The 13,335-nt window shown below is 36.1% G+C and overlaps 1 protein-coding gene across 1 annotated transcript in view; it reads right to left on the bottom strand.

The window, feature by feature from the left end:
* Nucleotides 1–13,335, bottom strand: part of KCNH8 (potassium voltage-gated channel subfamily H member 8) — a 175,692-nt gene that overhangs the window by 38,469 nt on the left and 123,888 nt on the right. Inside the window, exons 8-9 of the mRNA XM_059477280.1 lie at nucleotides 6,367–6,564; nucleotides 1,462–1,661 (exon numbers count right to left, since the gene is read on the bottom strand). Coding sequence (XP_059333263.1) covers nucleotides 1,462–1,661; nucleotides 6,367–6,564 — 398 coding nt within the window. The remainder of the gene's footprint in view (nucleotides 1–1,461; nucleotides 1,662–6,366; nucleotides 6,565–13,335) is intronic.

Below are 13,335 nucleotides of genomic sequence, written 5' to 3'. Positions count from 1 at the left end.
TCAGGAAAAAAGGTCAACAATATTGTTTGTATGAATCCCCTCTAATGCACAATTTAATTTCGTCGAAGTTCTTCTCTGTGATAGAACACAGTAGGCTGCTCAGGTACACCATTGTACACAGTGACATATGCAATGAAAACAGAGAATTTTATAAAATTCATCAATATGTGACATTACCTCTTCTATAGTGAAACCACTGCCACAGGAATAACTAAAAAAACCCCAGCCTTAAATGTGTTTTTTTTTCTTGTTGTTATTTTTATTTTTTTAATAATGTAACTGGACACTGAAGGAGGGGTGGGAAAGGAATGGAGACAAGTTGCACGTTCAATGGAAGAACATATGGAAACTAAAAGACCATGAGGTCTCATTTTTCCTTCCAAGCTGCAAGTCCACAAAATACAGGGTTTTTTTGTAGTTTGAAGGGATGTGGCATCTGAACAGTGCAATCAGCCAATGCTTGACCAGGTGGGCTCGGACAAGGGGCTTTATCCATAGAAGGGATATAATGAAAGACTGATGGTCTCTCCAGGAGCTGTGGTTGTAGTACAGCAGTCACTCACTTTCAGTGTGACTAAAGGTACAGAAAGTACAAAAGCTGAAGGAGATCATTAACCACATCTAGGAAAGCTTTGACATCTAAGTCATTTTTGTACCTTTGTAAATCTTACTAAGCTCCTTCTGTTGCTAAGATGCTGTTGAAAATCCCGTTCTCTGTGCTGTGCACAACACAAAAAGATTTTATCAGGAAAAGAATGTTCCAAACCCCAAATCTTTCTGCTTATTTCCACATTATCTTTAGAGACCACTGAGTTTTATAACACAGATAACAAGAAGCCTAAAGGGAGTTCTCCATTCAAATAACACTCCAGCAGAGAGAAGCCATTATTTCTCCTGCAGTACAGTAACACATAACCTGGATAAGTAATTTAAAACAAGCAAGCACAGACACCACCAGAAATATGTCTTTGATTTCACTCTCAAGTTACACTGTGCAATATTTCAAAAGGTAGTGATATAAATAATATAAAAATTCAGCCTAAATAATTTGTTTATAGTATTGGAATAAGTAAGATGAAGGAAGAAGGAAAGGGTATCAAAGTCCCTCTTTTACAAATGACCTAAAATTCCCATGTAGATGTTTTGTTTACTGAAAGATAGAAATGCCCATTATAGCATTTCTCCTGGCCTCATCTAAAAGGTTTCTGATGAATGCCTCTTCAGCATTTGAGAATCACAGAGAGACTGAATTTTTCTGCATTATCTGATGTTTTAAACCTGCTTTTTCAATTGTGTACCCTCTTCCTGGGATAATCCAGGTTCATTTTTAGGCATGGTTTTCTTTGCTATGTAACTTCACACAAGACACAGCATTACAAAAGAAAAATTACCCCCCTCTTTGCCTCATAGTCATAGTTCATAGTCAAAACAATCAAACACAAATCCCCCTTATTTGGTTACCTCGTTGGAATCAATTCCATTATTGACAGACCATGTGGTTTGGAAATATTCAAGCATCCTTTGCTTTAGCTGCTGTGGCAGGTGATGGACCCGTATAAAGTCCTTCAAATCCTTGGTTCTTGTGTGATAAAGGGACCACCTGGAGTACATCCTCTGAATTATGGCAGTCACATTGCCAAACACCAAGGCATGCATCAGAGCTAGGAAGCACAGAAATTACACGCAGTGTGGAGTGATTTGTTGATCAATAAAACTTAACACAGAACATAAACAGCATCTTCACAGAGCGAAAATTTTCTGATTAAGAGATATAAGAAAGCTTTTGAATACAAAACTCCTTGAGTAATGGTATATTGATACTGTAGTATTAATATGATTATTCATTCCTCATATTTGAGACACTACAAGTCACTGTCATAGGACAGGGTAGAACAACAACTTATTCTATCTAGTCAGGGTACCTAACAAAATAATTAAGTCAAATTAAGTTCATAGTCTAAGAGAAAAGGAAAACAGAGCACAGAATCATAGAATCATAAAATGGTTTAGGTTGGAAAGAACTTTAAAGATCATCTAGTTCCAATCACCCTGCCATGGGCAAGGATGCCTTTCACTAGACCAAGTTGCTCAAAGCGTCATCCAACCCGGCCTTAGACACAGCCAGGGATGGGGCATCCACAACTTCCCTCGGCAGCATCTTCCTGAGCCTCTCCACCCTCACAGTAAAGAATTTCTCCCAATATCTAATCTAAGCCTACTCTCAGTTTGAACCATTCCCACTTGTGCTGTCACTGCAGGCCTTTGCAAAAAGCACAGGGAGGAACACAAGTAGGCAGGTATGCTCAGAAAATAATGAGATACTCAGTATGGAAACTAGACTCAAATGGTCAACTGGAAACTACACAGAATGTAATAGATTTCAGAGAACTCATGTAAATAAAAACAATTACCAATGTAGAGGAAAGAGGTTGTAAATAACATTTTAAAATGTATCATATTCTGGGTGGGATATTTAAAAAAGTCAGAAAACAACCCCATTTTAAAGCAGAAATTCAGGCTAAAAGAATCATTTGAGGAGACAACCTGATTTCTTATGTTGCTGGACAGGGTCAAATATGGTTAAAATTGCTCTAACATCCTGGAGTTTGTCTGGAATTAGTGATTGTCTTGGGAATAAAAAGCCCAGAAGCAAAATTGAAGAAATATTTACAAATATAGGTCATCTGGGTTTGTCTGTGCAGAAATATGTTTGCTTATTTGAGTTGGAAATATCACTGCAAAAATTGTCTGTCATGTGATATTGATCTGATGTATAGAACATACACATCTACAAACTGCTGATTTAAAAAAATACTAAAAAACTTGATTATTTCTCTAAAGAGACCTCTGTCTTTATGGTGCTTGAAAGAAAGCAGACTGACTTCTCAGAGTGACAAAGGAATTGGTTTATAAATGAGACAAACAAGTTGTTGACCTTGTATGTCACTTTACAGAAGTCCAATGTAAATGAGAAGAGACAAGGTTAAATAGGAGGAGGAAAGGATGCACTTTTAAATGGTAGAAATAATAGAAATTCTGTAGTTTGGAGTGTTAGAAAACTTTTACAGGCTGAGAAAAATGCAAAGGAGTTGGTAACAATATCTATGTCCTTATTGTGAAGGAGTGCAGAAAAGTAGGTGAAGAACTGCAGTGTAGAAATAGCAGGAAAAGAAAAGGATTATGGATGTAGTAAGAATAGTAAGCCTAACTGGAAATTTATTTCTAAAAATAGTTAGCTATTACAACTAGGGGTTGGTCATGATGGTGCAGTGAATTGCTAAGTCATTAATGTCAGAAACTAGAGCAACAGAATGTGAGGGACTGGTATAATATTAGATACAGAATATTGTATTAGAAATATGACAGCTAGGTTTGAAACAATTCAGCCAGACACAGATAAATAGGTTAAAGAAATAGTGTAACCTCTTTAAGTATGCAATAATCAATTTAAAAAGGGGGTGGGATAAAGTGTTAGGTGCTGTATGAATGCAAATATAAAATTCACATGTGATATAAGTCGCTCATCAGCCTCCAAGGTTAGGAGCTGACAGTGGAGAGATCTCAGTGATGTTATTATAGGCACAAATATCACCTAGAATTTTATTATTGTGGTAGAATCTGTCCTTGCCTATATACATTGGAAGGCAACTGCTTCTTATAATGACAAGCTATTCTTGGCTGTGACAGGCATTAGAATTCTTTATCAAATAATCATACACTTATCCTACTTTCTGTAACAAAACCTATTATACCTCTCTCTAAACTCAAGTAGGACAAGTTCAAAACTTCTAGGAACTATATTTCAAGCAGTGGCCTTTATTTTAATAGGTAATTTAAATCACATTTTGCTTAGGGAACAGAGGAACACCTCTGATCCCATATAGGACTGGAGCTACTAGAGTAGGCCTCCAATCTCTTGAATGCAAAAATACACATTATTTGCTGAAAGAACATGAGAGTATAAGAAAGAAGAGTATAAGACAGAATATGGTATGATCACCTGTTGGAGGGCAGATCTGATCGATATTTTAGATGCTGGGTGTCCCAGGAATTCTGGTTACATTTTAATAAGTAAATTTTCTTTCCAACTTTAAGAAGACTTACTGTATTGAACAAGATCTTTCATCTTCAGAATATGACTTGTTAAAAATTTAAATTTCAAATTTATAAATTTCAATTTTATAAATTTCAATTTTATAAATTTCAAAATAAAAATGTATGTGAAGAGGCCAGTAAATATGAAAAAAGTATTCTATATGCAATTTATTTGTTAAGTTTACATTTTTTTCTGTCTTCAACTTTTTCAAGGTTTAATTAAATTTACTTCTTTTTTTTTTTCAGTTTTTAGTGCCATACATTAAAGAGATACAGCAAAATCTACTGATAAACTAACTCACCTTATCCATTACACCTGAAATTTCATTAACTAATGGCTTGGTCAAAAAGTCTGAAAATTGACACCAATTTTTCTTAGAACATCACTTTCCATTAGGGAATTTTAAAATTAAATATCAGCCAAGAAGATACACTAAAATAGGTTTTAAGGAATGATAAGACATAATGTCCTTAAGCATACAGATTAGCACTTTATTCCTAACAGAGTTTTCTAAACCATGCTCACCAATCTTCACAGTGTCATTCCACTTCTTTTATGTTTCCTTGAGTTTTCTCAAAAGTATCTAAAATATGATTCCTCAAGAAAACAGCTACAGGTTGGCCTGCTCTGCTTTTTTTACCTGGACATATCTTGTTCACTGGACCATTGCAGATATAAATTCAGTCTCCTACCTACTTGTCTTTAAGCAACTTCACCTTACAGTCATCAGTTCCCTCTTACTCCACTCACCTAACTAGTTCTTCACAATTTATTAAATATACAAGCATATTACAAGAAATAAATGTGAAATTTTGTTATAACTGGATTAAATAAATGTATAGGATACTTTTATATTCTACTCTATTATTTTTATGAAAGCTCTGACATATTAAAGTGAATTAAATATTCATTTCTGCCTTATACAGATCTTTTGATTTCTTGATAGAAATGGAAACTCCTTCCTTCATTACAACACATTTTATGTAGTGAAAGTCCCAAAGAACAGAGACCACAGTGTATTTTAAAACTATAATTTTATGCAACCACCAAAAGAAATTCATAAGCTGCTCATGGTTTTGTGACATTGTGAAAACCAAAATTATTTCATTCTTGGATGATTCATTATATTATTGCCTCTCATTTTCAGGACTGAGCAAAAGGAAAATAATTCATTGAAAAATTATTTTACCACTTAAGGCTGCAAATATATAAGTTACAGGTAATTCATCGTGTTCTCTGACTTTCAAGTGTCAAATTTCCAGTTTCTTATTGCCAGGAGAATTTATAGTGCAAAGCTAACACCCAGGGCTTTACTGACCAGCCCTGGAGAAACACCTACTAGTATTTCCAGAACAGCTAAGCCAGCAGAAATAAAAAGGGAGGACAGAGTACTCTAGCAGTGACTTGCTTTTACCCTTCATGGCCAGTGTGACACCTTTGAGTTGTATAATGTACACATCATGTATTTCATCAGCACATCAGATTTTTTGTGGGAGGATGATGAATGTATAGACAGAGCTTCTGGTACTTTCTCTAAAGGATTTGGCTTGCAAATCTCTGCTTGTTGCCCCCAGGTGCCTCAGCAGAAGGAAGGGGACCATGAATGAGCATGTGGCTTACTCCAACAGTACAACCAGGTAATCAGCATAAATAAAAATGTTACAAAGAGCTCCAAATATGACAAAAAAATTGCATTCTGATTCAATTCTGAATCAAATGTTTATCAATGACAATTGAACGGCAGTTTTAAATTTTTTTACGCTAAGGCTCACCAAACAGTCTCCTGGCTCTGTCCTGCCTCTCCTTCTGGTCTGGTCCTTCAGATGAGGATACACACCAGCTCACAGACACTTTGTCCTGCGGGCTGCACACCTCCCCTCATCACCATTCCCAGGGCTGCTGTGGGGATGGAGCTGCAGCTGGTGGGCACATCATACCTGGCTCTCTGGAAAAGTGCCTGCCACAAGTGACTGAAATCCCCAACACAGCTGGGCCACTTCCTCTGTTAGTAATGTGAACTTGCATTTCAGTGGGCAACACCATCTTTCTTCACCATAAGTGAACAAAAGTTTAGAAATATATCTGCCTGAGAGAGTCTATCTAGTGTAAACCAAACAAAGTTATTTCCTTCTTTTGCCATTTTAAATTAAATTTATTAAGCTTTCCTCTGTGTTTGTGATTTCTTTTAAGGAACTTAGCAAAATTTCAGCTTTTATTTGACTTTTTCCTACTCCTTGGAAAGGTTTTAAATGATACTTAATTGTACCTACCCCCAATCAGCATTGTGCAAATGGAGAAGATCTTTTCAGCATCAGTATTGGCTGAAACATTTCCGAAGCCAACACTGGTGAGGCTGCTGAGAGTGAAATACAGGGCAGCTATATAGGCACTTCTGATTGATGGGCCTCCAAGTGTATTATTCTCATAATAAGGAGATTCAATTCGTTTTCCTAGCTCATGAAGCCAACCTGCAAAACAAAGCATAAAAAGAGTTACTTTTTTATAATACTGACACCACCATGAAAACTTTACATTATATTAATAAAACAGTTCTAGAAACCCCCACAAATCTACTTAAAAAACATTATATTCTTCACATAACTCCAAGAATAAAAAGACCATTAAACGTTGGGAAGTTATGCAGCACTTTAAGTATTGTGTCTCTGGGATATTTATTTTTATGTGCAATTTTTTATGATAAGAATTGTATTTCTGCATTGAAATCAAGTGGTTTTGAATTGCATATTACAGGTCTAATTATATAATTTATAAAATCCATTAAGTCACTAAAAAAACATCTTCACCTAATAGCACTGCAGCAACAATGCATCATCATTTGATTCTTTCCATTAATTAATGCTTGGAAAGCTTTTTGACATTCTAAGACTAAATCATTATAATAGTAATTACATATTCAGAGCTTTTCACATGTTTCTTTTTACAGTAGAAAAGATTCAAAGAACTAAACATAACTTACAAACCAGAATTAATTTTCAAAACATGCTTCAGTAAGTATTTTCTAAATTGTTCATTAAATCTTTCCTTTCATTTTGATAAACGCATCTATGTGCACCAGAGAAAGCAGAATTAGCTACTGCCTCTGATATTTGAAAAAAAAAACCAAAACAACTCCAAAGCAACAATGCAGGAAAAAATATCCAGCTGGAAAGCACAACCTGAATGAATTGCATAAACACAATTCTTTGCAAAAATCAAGACTGGGGAAAAAAGTAGGACAAAAATCTATTTGTGTGCCCAGTTTTGCCTATTAAACAGCTTGCTTGGGAGATTGGGAATCTTCCTTGGGTATACAGGAAGAACTGCCAAAAGAAAATAGTCCTGACAGACAGTTTTATTTTTAGAAAAGTTCTTTAGGGATCCCCCTTTGTTAGATGGGACCTGACAGACTGAATCACCTCCTAAAGATTATTCTCTCTCCACTTCAGTCAGCATCCATGAATTCAGCCAGAATCCATGGAGTCATCCATTCGATGAATCCAAATATGAACTGGGGGAAATCTCTTTGCACAGAATGTCTGCAAAAGCAGGGGGTACATTTAGAGTATCTGTCCCAACTCTTCCAATTAAGTTGGGAAGAAAATCTGTAGGAATTTAGCACCTAGAGAAGACCTGCTGAACCATGGTTGTTCCCATGCTCATCTCCATGATGCCTGGCATGCTGTTCTCCAGAGAAAGCTCAGCCAGAAGGGCTGGGTAATGGCACAGCAAGGTCTGGCCATGGCCCTGCTGATCCAGTCTGTGCAGGACAGGGAATTTGATCAAAAGCATAAATGAAAGCAATTGGCATTGTCATACAATGGCAGTAGTGAGAAGGATGTTTTACCTTGCCAACAGACAGGAAAGCATTTGAAAATCTCCTTGATTCTTCCTGGATAGATAGTATTGATCAAGTGGGGCTATTTTATATTTGTGGCTCCCAATTATTTAAAATGAAAGTAGAGCAAAATGGGAAAAAGTAAAAAAGAAGCCTAGATGAGTCAATACCTGTACTCTGTGCACTACTGTTTTTCTGAGATTACACTACATCTCCCCAACAGCAGCATGGTCCTTTGTATGGCAGATTGAACTCCTATATTTCTATAGTAGGGAATGTAACCACAAACATTAAAGAGCATAGAATAAAAACCTAAGAAAATCTCTAGCAGAGAGAGGACAAAGTTAAAAAAGTCTATCTAAGCCTAACGTAAAGTAATACAATCATAAAGTCCAAGATCAGCTCAAGATTGTTTCAGTTGCAAAACTGAAACATATAAGTTATTTTAAAGAACTGTAACTGATATGCCTTTCAGGAGAAAATCTCCTGCCTCAGAGTGTTCTAAAACCCACTGATTCTCAGCCTGTGTATTTCCATTTTTCTCACTTTTTATGCATTTCCAGTGCTATCCAGGAAAGGTGGATGACTGCATTTTTTAACTGAGAGATATATGTGAATTGGTTTCTCTACAACTCACTTCATTTTCAAGGTTTTCATCCAAGTCTAGTGAAACATTACTGCTCCTAAAGGATTCATGCTACTAATAAAAGTGAGGTACAAAGATATGTGTCTATATTGTGTCAATCAGTAGAAGTTTCTATAATATTTCTACAAAAATTTTATACTAAAGTACCAATATAATAATATTAGGATTTCTAGCAAACACTTCTGGCCAAGATACCAGTATTTGGGATGAGTTTAGTATCCAGTGTCTAGTTCTGTGGTATAACTGAAGGTCAGACAAATCATCCCCTTAGTAGGCTATATGGCTATCACTGAGCTAAACCAGCAGTAGTTAGCAATGATTAGCATTTCTTAATGATTGCTAAAATCATGCCCACAATGTAAAGAAAAGCTATGAAGTAAATGTATTTAGAGATTTAGACTTGGAATAGAAAATGTGTTTCTGAAAGGGAAAACCGCAAAAATACATTTCTCTGACTTGTAGATAAGACCATGTTTACAGCTTCTCATTTCTCTTTTGGCTGGCAGAGATTATCCTAATCAGGAACTTCTGAAAAAATTGTATAAAGTGGTGTTCCAGCCAGAGCATATAAAATGCTGCAATACCTTCCAGATCACCTGTATTTCTCATATTTGTTGATAGCACTGCATTTTATATTTTTTTCAGTTTCAGGGTAGAGGCAAGATACAGTTGGGTGTAAATACTTTCATCAGCCAATGGAAATAGTCATGAGGTAGCATCACTGACTAATGCATTTTCCTCTTCAGTTCCTGTAGGTAACAGCTCTCAGCAGATTCTCTGGCAAGCTTGAGTAATTAATTTCTGCCCTCAGGGAAGAAGAGAAAAATAAATATACCTTGTAGTCAGAGGGAGCTTCCTAGAATTTAGCATTATGAATCGTGTCTGGTTCAGAATTAGCATTGTCTAGGCACAGCTCTCTGACTTTGAAAACATTTTAAAGCACCAATTAGCATAATTAAGAGGAAGGCCTTTCAAAGAGAAAAAGAGCACTTAAGTAATCAAGTCCCATTGGAAAAGTCAATAGGAATTGGATATCTAGCTCCATTAGGCTACTTTGAAAATTGCTGTAAGAATCTGTATTGAGTTTCATTTACTTATATCTGGGAAGTGCTCAAGTATCAGCAGAAGCCTAAAAAAAGCTTTTAAACCTCCATAGATGACATACTTTTAAACTGGATGTAAATCACATTATTTCATTTGCTAGACATCCAGAAAATCAGTCCTTCTCCTGGCTTGGTGCTTTCTCTGCCTTGGGTATGTACAATACTCCCTATAATTTGGAGCTTCATTCTATACTACTACTGAGATTTTTCCTTTTATGCCAGACACTTAACATATCAAAATACTGTCTGGTACTTAAAAAACTTAGAAATTAGTTCCTTTTTCTAATGCATTAATTAACTATAGTACTTATTTTAAAAACAAGAGCAACATTTTCTTTTCCAGTTTAAAAAAAGCCCCAGGTCTCTGGTTTATTCTGCACTACAGTGTAAAGAAGAGTAAAAAGGTGTGGATAAGAAGTGCCTCTGAAAGCATCCCTGAATGTCTGAAAGCAATAGCAGTGATGATGCTGAAAGAGAAAAGTATGAGACAAAGGCTGAGCTTCTCTCAGCTGTGATTCCACATCAAATTTAGGGATTTCAAGTATTCCTATGGGAAATATCAAGGTAGAAAAGCCTGTCTGCTCTCACATAACCACTTTTTTTGATGTCTAAACAGTATTTCAATCTCATTCAGGGCAAGACAATACCTGGCCCTTTCATGTTAGTGAGGAGAGACAATAAGCAATACTAAGCTAATAGTAGACAAAGACAAAAGGTAGCGAGAAATGCTGGAATTAACTGAAGGATATTGTGTATTGTATTTAGTGGGGATTATATTTAAGGAGTATGTCTGAGGCTGTTTTATTTTTCTGACTCAACTGAAAAGAAATAATAATAGAAAAATGTCCTGAACTCTAGCATATGCAGCCTTCTGACATTAAAAGATTTTAAGTTTTAATACAGAAGTCACTATCCTATGACTACTAATGTGTGTTGCAGTGAAAAGTTTAGTGCCATTAAGGAGAAGATAAAAACTGTACAAGAAAAATTAGATCCTTCATCACTGGAATGCATTTTTAAATGAAAATCACCGTGTAGCCTGAGAGCTGTGCTGGTTCCTACTTCAGTTGTCCCTGATCACTGCTGATAGCTCCTAATTTCAGATCTAGAGCTGTAGTTTTGCACAGCAAAGTACATCACCCTTTCATCACTTAGCAGCACCCTCTGATCTGCAAATAAACATCTCATATTTCCATTTTAAATGGGGAAAAATGGTCAAAGTTTCTGTTGATCTCAATGAACCAAGATTCCCAGTTGTATCCGTCTCTATATCTCTTTGTATTAAGCTCCACAAAATAAACCTTTAGGCAGAACAGTTATGAAGAGAGACCAAGTAGATGAATTTCCTTCTTTTTAGGTAAAAGCACATGGGATTACAGTTTCTTTGATTTTAGATGTCCAACTCACTTCCCTCAACTGTCTGTATGGTTTCCTCAGAATGTATCATAGCTAAAGTTCATTTGAAGAGGGGAGGCCAGAGCTAATATTGCATTTCAGATGAGATCTTTTAGAACAGCATAATGAATACATTTTACCATATCAAACCCTAATTATCATTCATTAGACATTAAAACAGTAGCTTCATTTTAAGATTTCTTCCAAAGAATTTTGCACAATTACTCTCTAGATGTTGCTGACTGATATAACACATTCAGAATCTAAAGGTGTATAAGATGAAATCATTTTACTTCTTGTGTGTATGACTAAATTATTGAATAATCATTGCCTCTGTTCTCATGGTGATTACTCAGATTCTTCACAAGAGCTTCAAAGTTTTTTATCTCTGTCTAGCCAAAATTTTTCTGACATGTGCAGTTTTTCCCTGCTAAAACATTTGTGGTTTTTCCCCAGACTATTAATAGACCAAACAACAGCATTCCTACTATTTCACCCTGCGGAATATTGCTGTTACTTTTTCATTGTCGCAAAACCTGATCATCTGGTTACAGGTTTGATTTATAGTGGAGCTTTGCCTGTCCTGTTAGGGGAGGCTCCCAGGTACCAGAGCAGATGGTTTTAGGATTAAAGAACACCAGAGATGACAAGAGCATCCTACCACTGCTTCTGGATGGACAGAAATGTGCCAGATGTTACTGGACTGGGTCAATAAGAAGAACGAAGAACAGGAATCAGGCTTTTCTTTCACATGAATTAGGGAAAAAATAACACACCACCCCCGTAAACCTTTCCCCTTTCCTCCCCCCCCAAAAAAACCCCACCAAACAAGACACAGTCCTGAAAATGTGACATAGTTACAGGCTCTGAGAGTGTGAAAACACAGCTCCAGCTGTGCTTAAATGGGCAGAATTGCACACTAGTAAAATAAAGGACATGAATTTATGCTCTTTTCAAAATGAAGACAATAAATAAGCCTTGTCTGTGTAAGAGGAAATCAGAAGTACGTCTATATGATATGTCAACAAGTACAGGGTACAAAGGAACAGCTCTGGCCAAGAGGATTATATTTTAAGAAAATTAGCTGGTATTCAAGATAAGTAAAAGTTAATTAGCAATGCATGAAATTTAAACTAGAGTGATTTTGATATTAATATAACAGACATAATTATAATGGCTGCAGGACAATCAGGAACAATTGGCATTAATCTAGTTCCCTTGATCTTTATTCTGCTAACACGCTTTCCTGCAAAGAGTGGACACCTAAAAAGAGAAGGAAAACAAATATGATAAAGACAATAACATATTTCTCAAGTACCGAGATGGCTTAAAAATGTTAAAGTCTCAAAATAATTTATTCTAAATACCATTTATTTTAGCTTTGAAAAATATGGTTCTTATCAGAGTGTGGTCTTTATTATGCTGAATTTAATGATTTTTTTCCTTAAACTAGAAAGACATAACATGGCTATGGATGAGACTGGTAGTGTTACAGAAGTAAAGGAACACCTACTGCAGCATTTAAATGTTGTGGAGGGAAATTTTTGCCATGGCATAAAAAAGAAACAGGTTTAACTGGGCATATATGAAACATAATTTTACCTCAGCTGCCTGTGAATGAAGTCCTTGTGGTAGAGGTGCTCTCAAGGCTGCCCTGTGTGACCCTGGGAGCAGAGCCCAGACACCAGCTGTGCTGACTTGGAGCTGCCATGTGTGCAGCAAGGATGGGGATTAGTGCTTTGGATCAATGCAAGGCAGGGGTGTCTGCCCTCCGCACATCATAGCATTGCCTTTCTCTTACCTTTGAAACCCATTTTCTGTATACTTCTAAATCTAGTTTATGTCTATTTTAGTATTTTCCCCCATTTTTCTATGTTAAGGTCATAATCCCAGATTTCTGGTGCATTGGTTGCATCAGCTAACCCAGGTAATGAAGGGCTAGGTTAAATTTGTACAAGCAGATTATACTTAACCTCTGGCTGAGTAGATTTTTAAGTGCCAGAATGTGACACATGGGGATATTACTTTGATGGAAACCACACAAGATTTTCCACAGACATATATGGAAATCTATATACATTTACTTGATGCATGTGCACTTCACAGACAATAAGAAGAGAAAAGCAAACACCTCAAAACCTCCTTTAATATGTAATCAAAATTGGAGAAAAATAATCCCTTTTGCATCAAGTGCTCCATGCCTCTTTCTATTCAGCAGATAAAATCTTCAGAGGGGAGAGGACATTTTATAAGATTTCAT

Source organism: Ammospiza nelsoni, chromosome 1, assembly GCF_027579445.1.
Source record: "Ammospiza nelsoni isolate bAmmNel1 chromosome 1, bAmmNel1.pri, whole genome shotgun sequence".
NCBI lineage: Eukaryota > Metazoa > Chordata > Aves > Passeriformes > Passerellidae > Ammospiza > Ammospiza nelsoni.
This window is presented reverse-complemented; position numbering and strand designations above follow the sequence as displayed.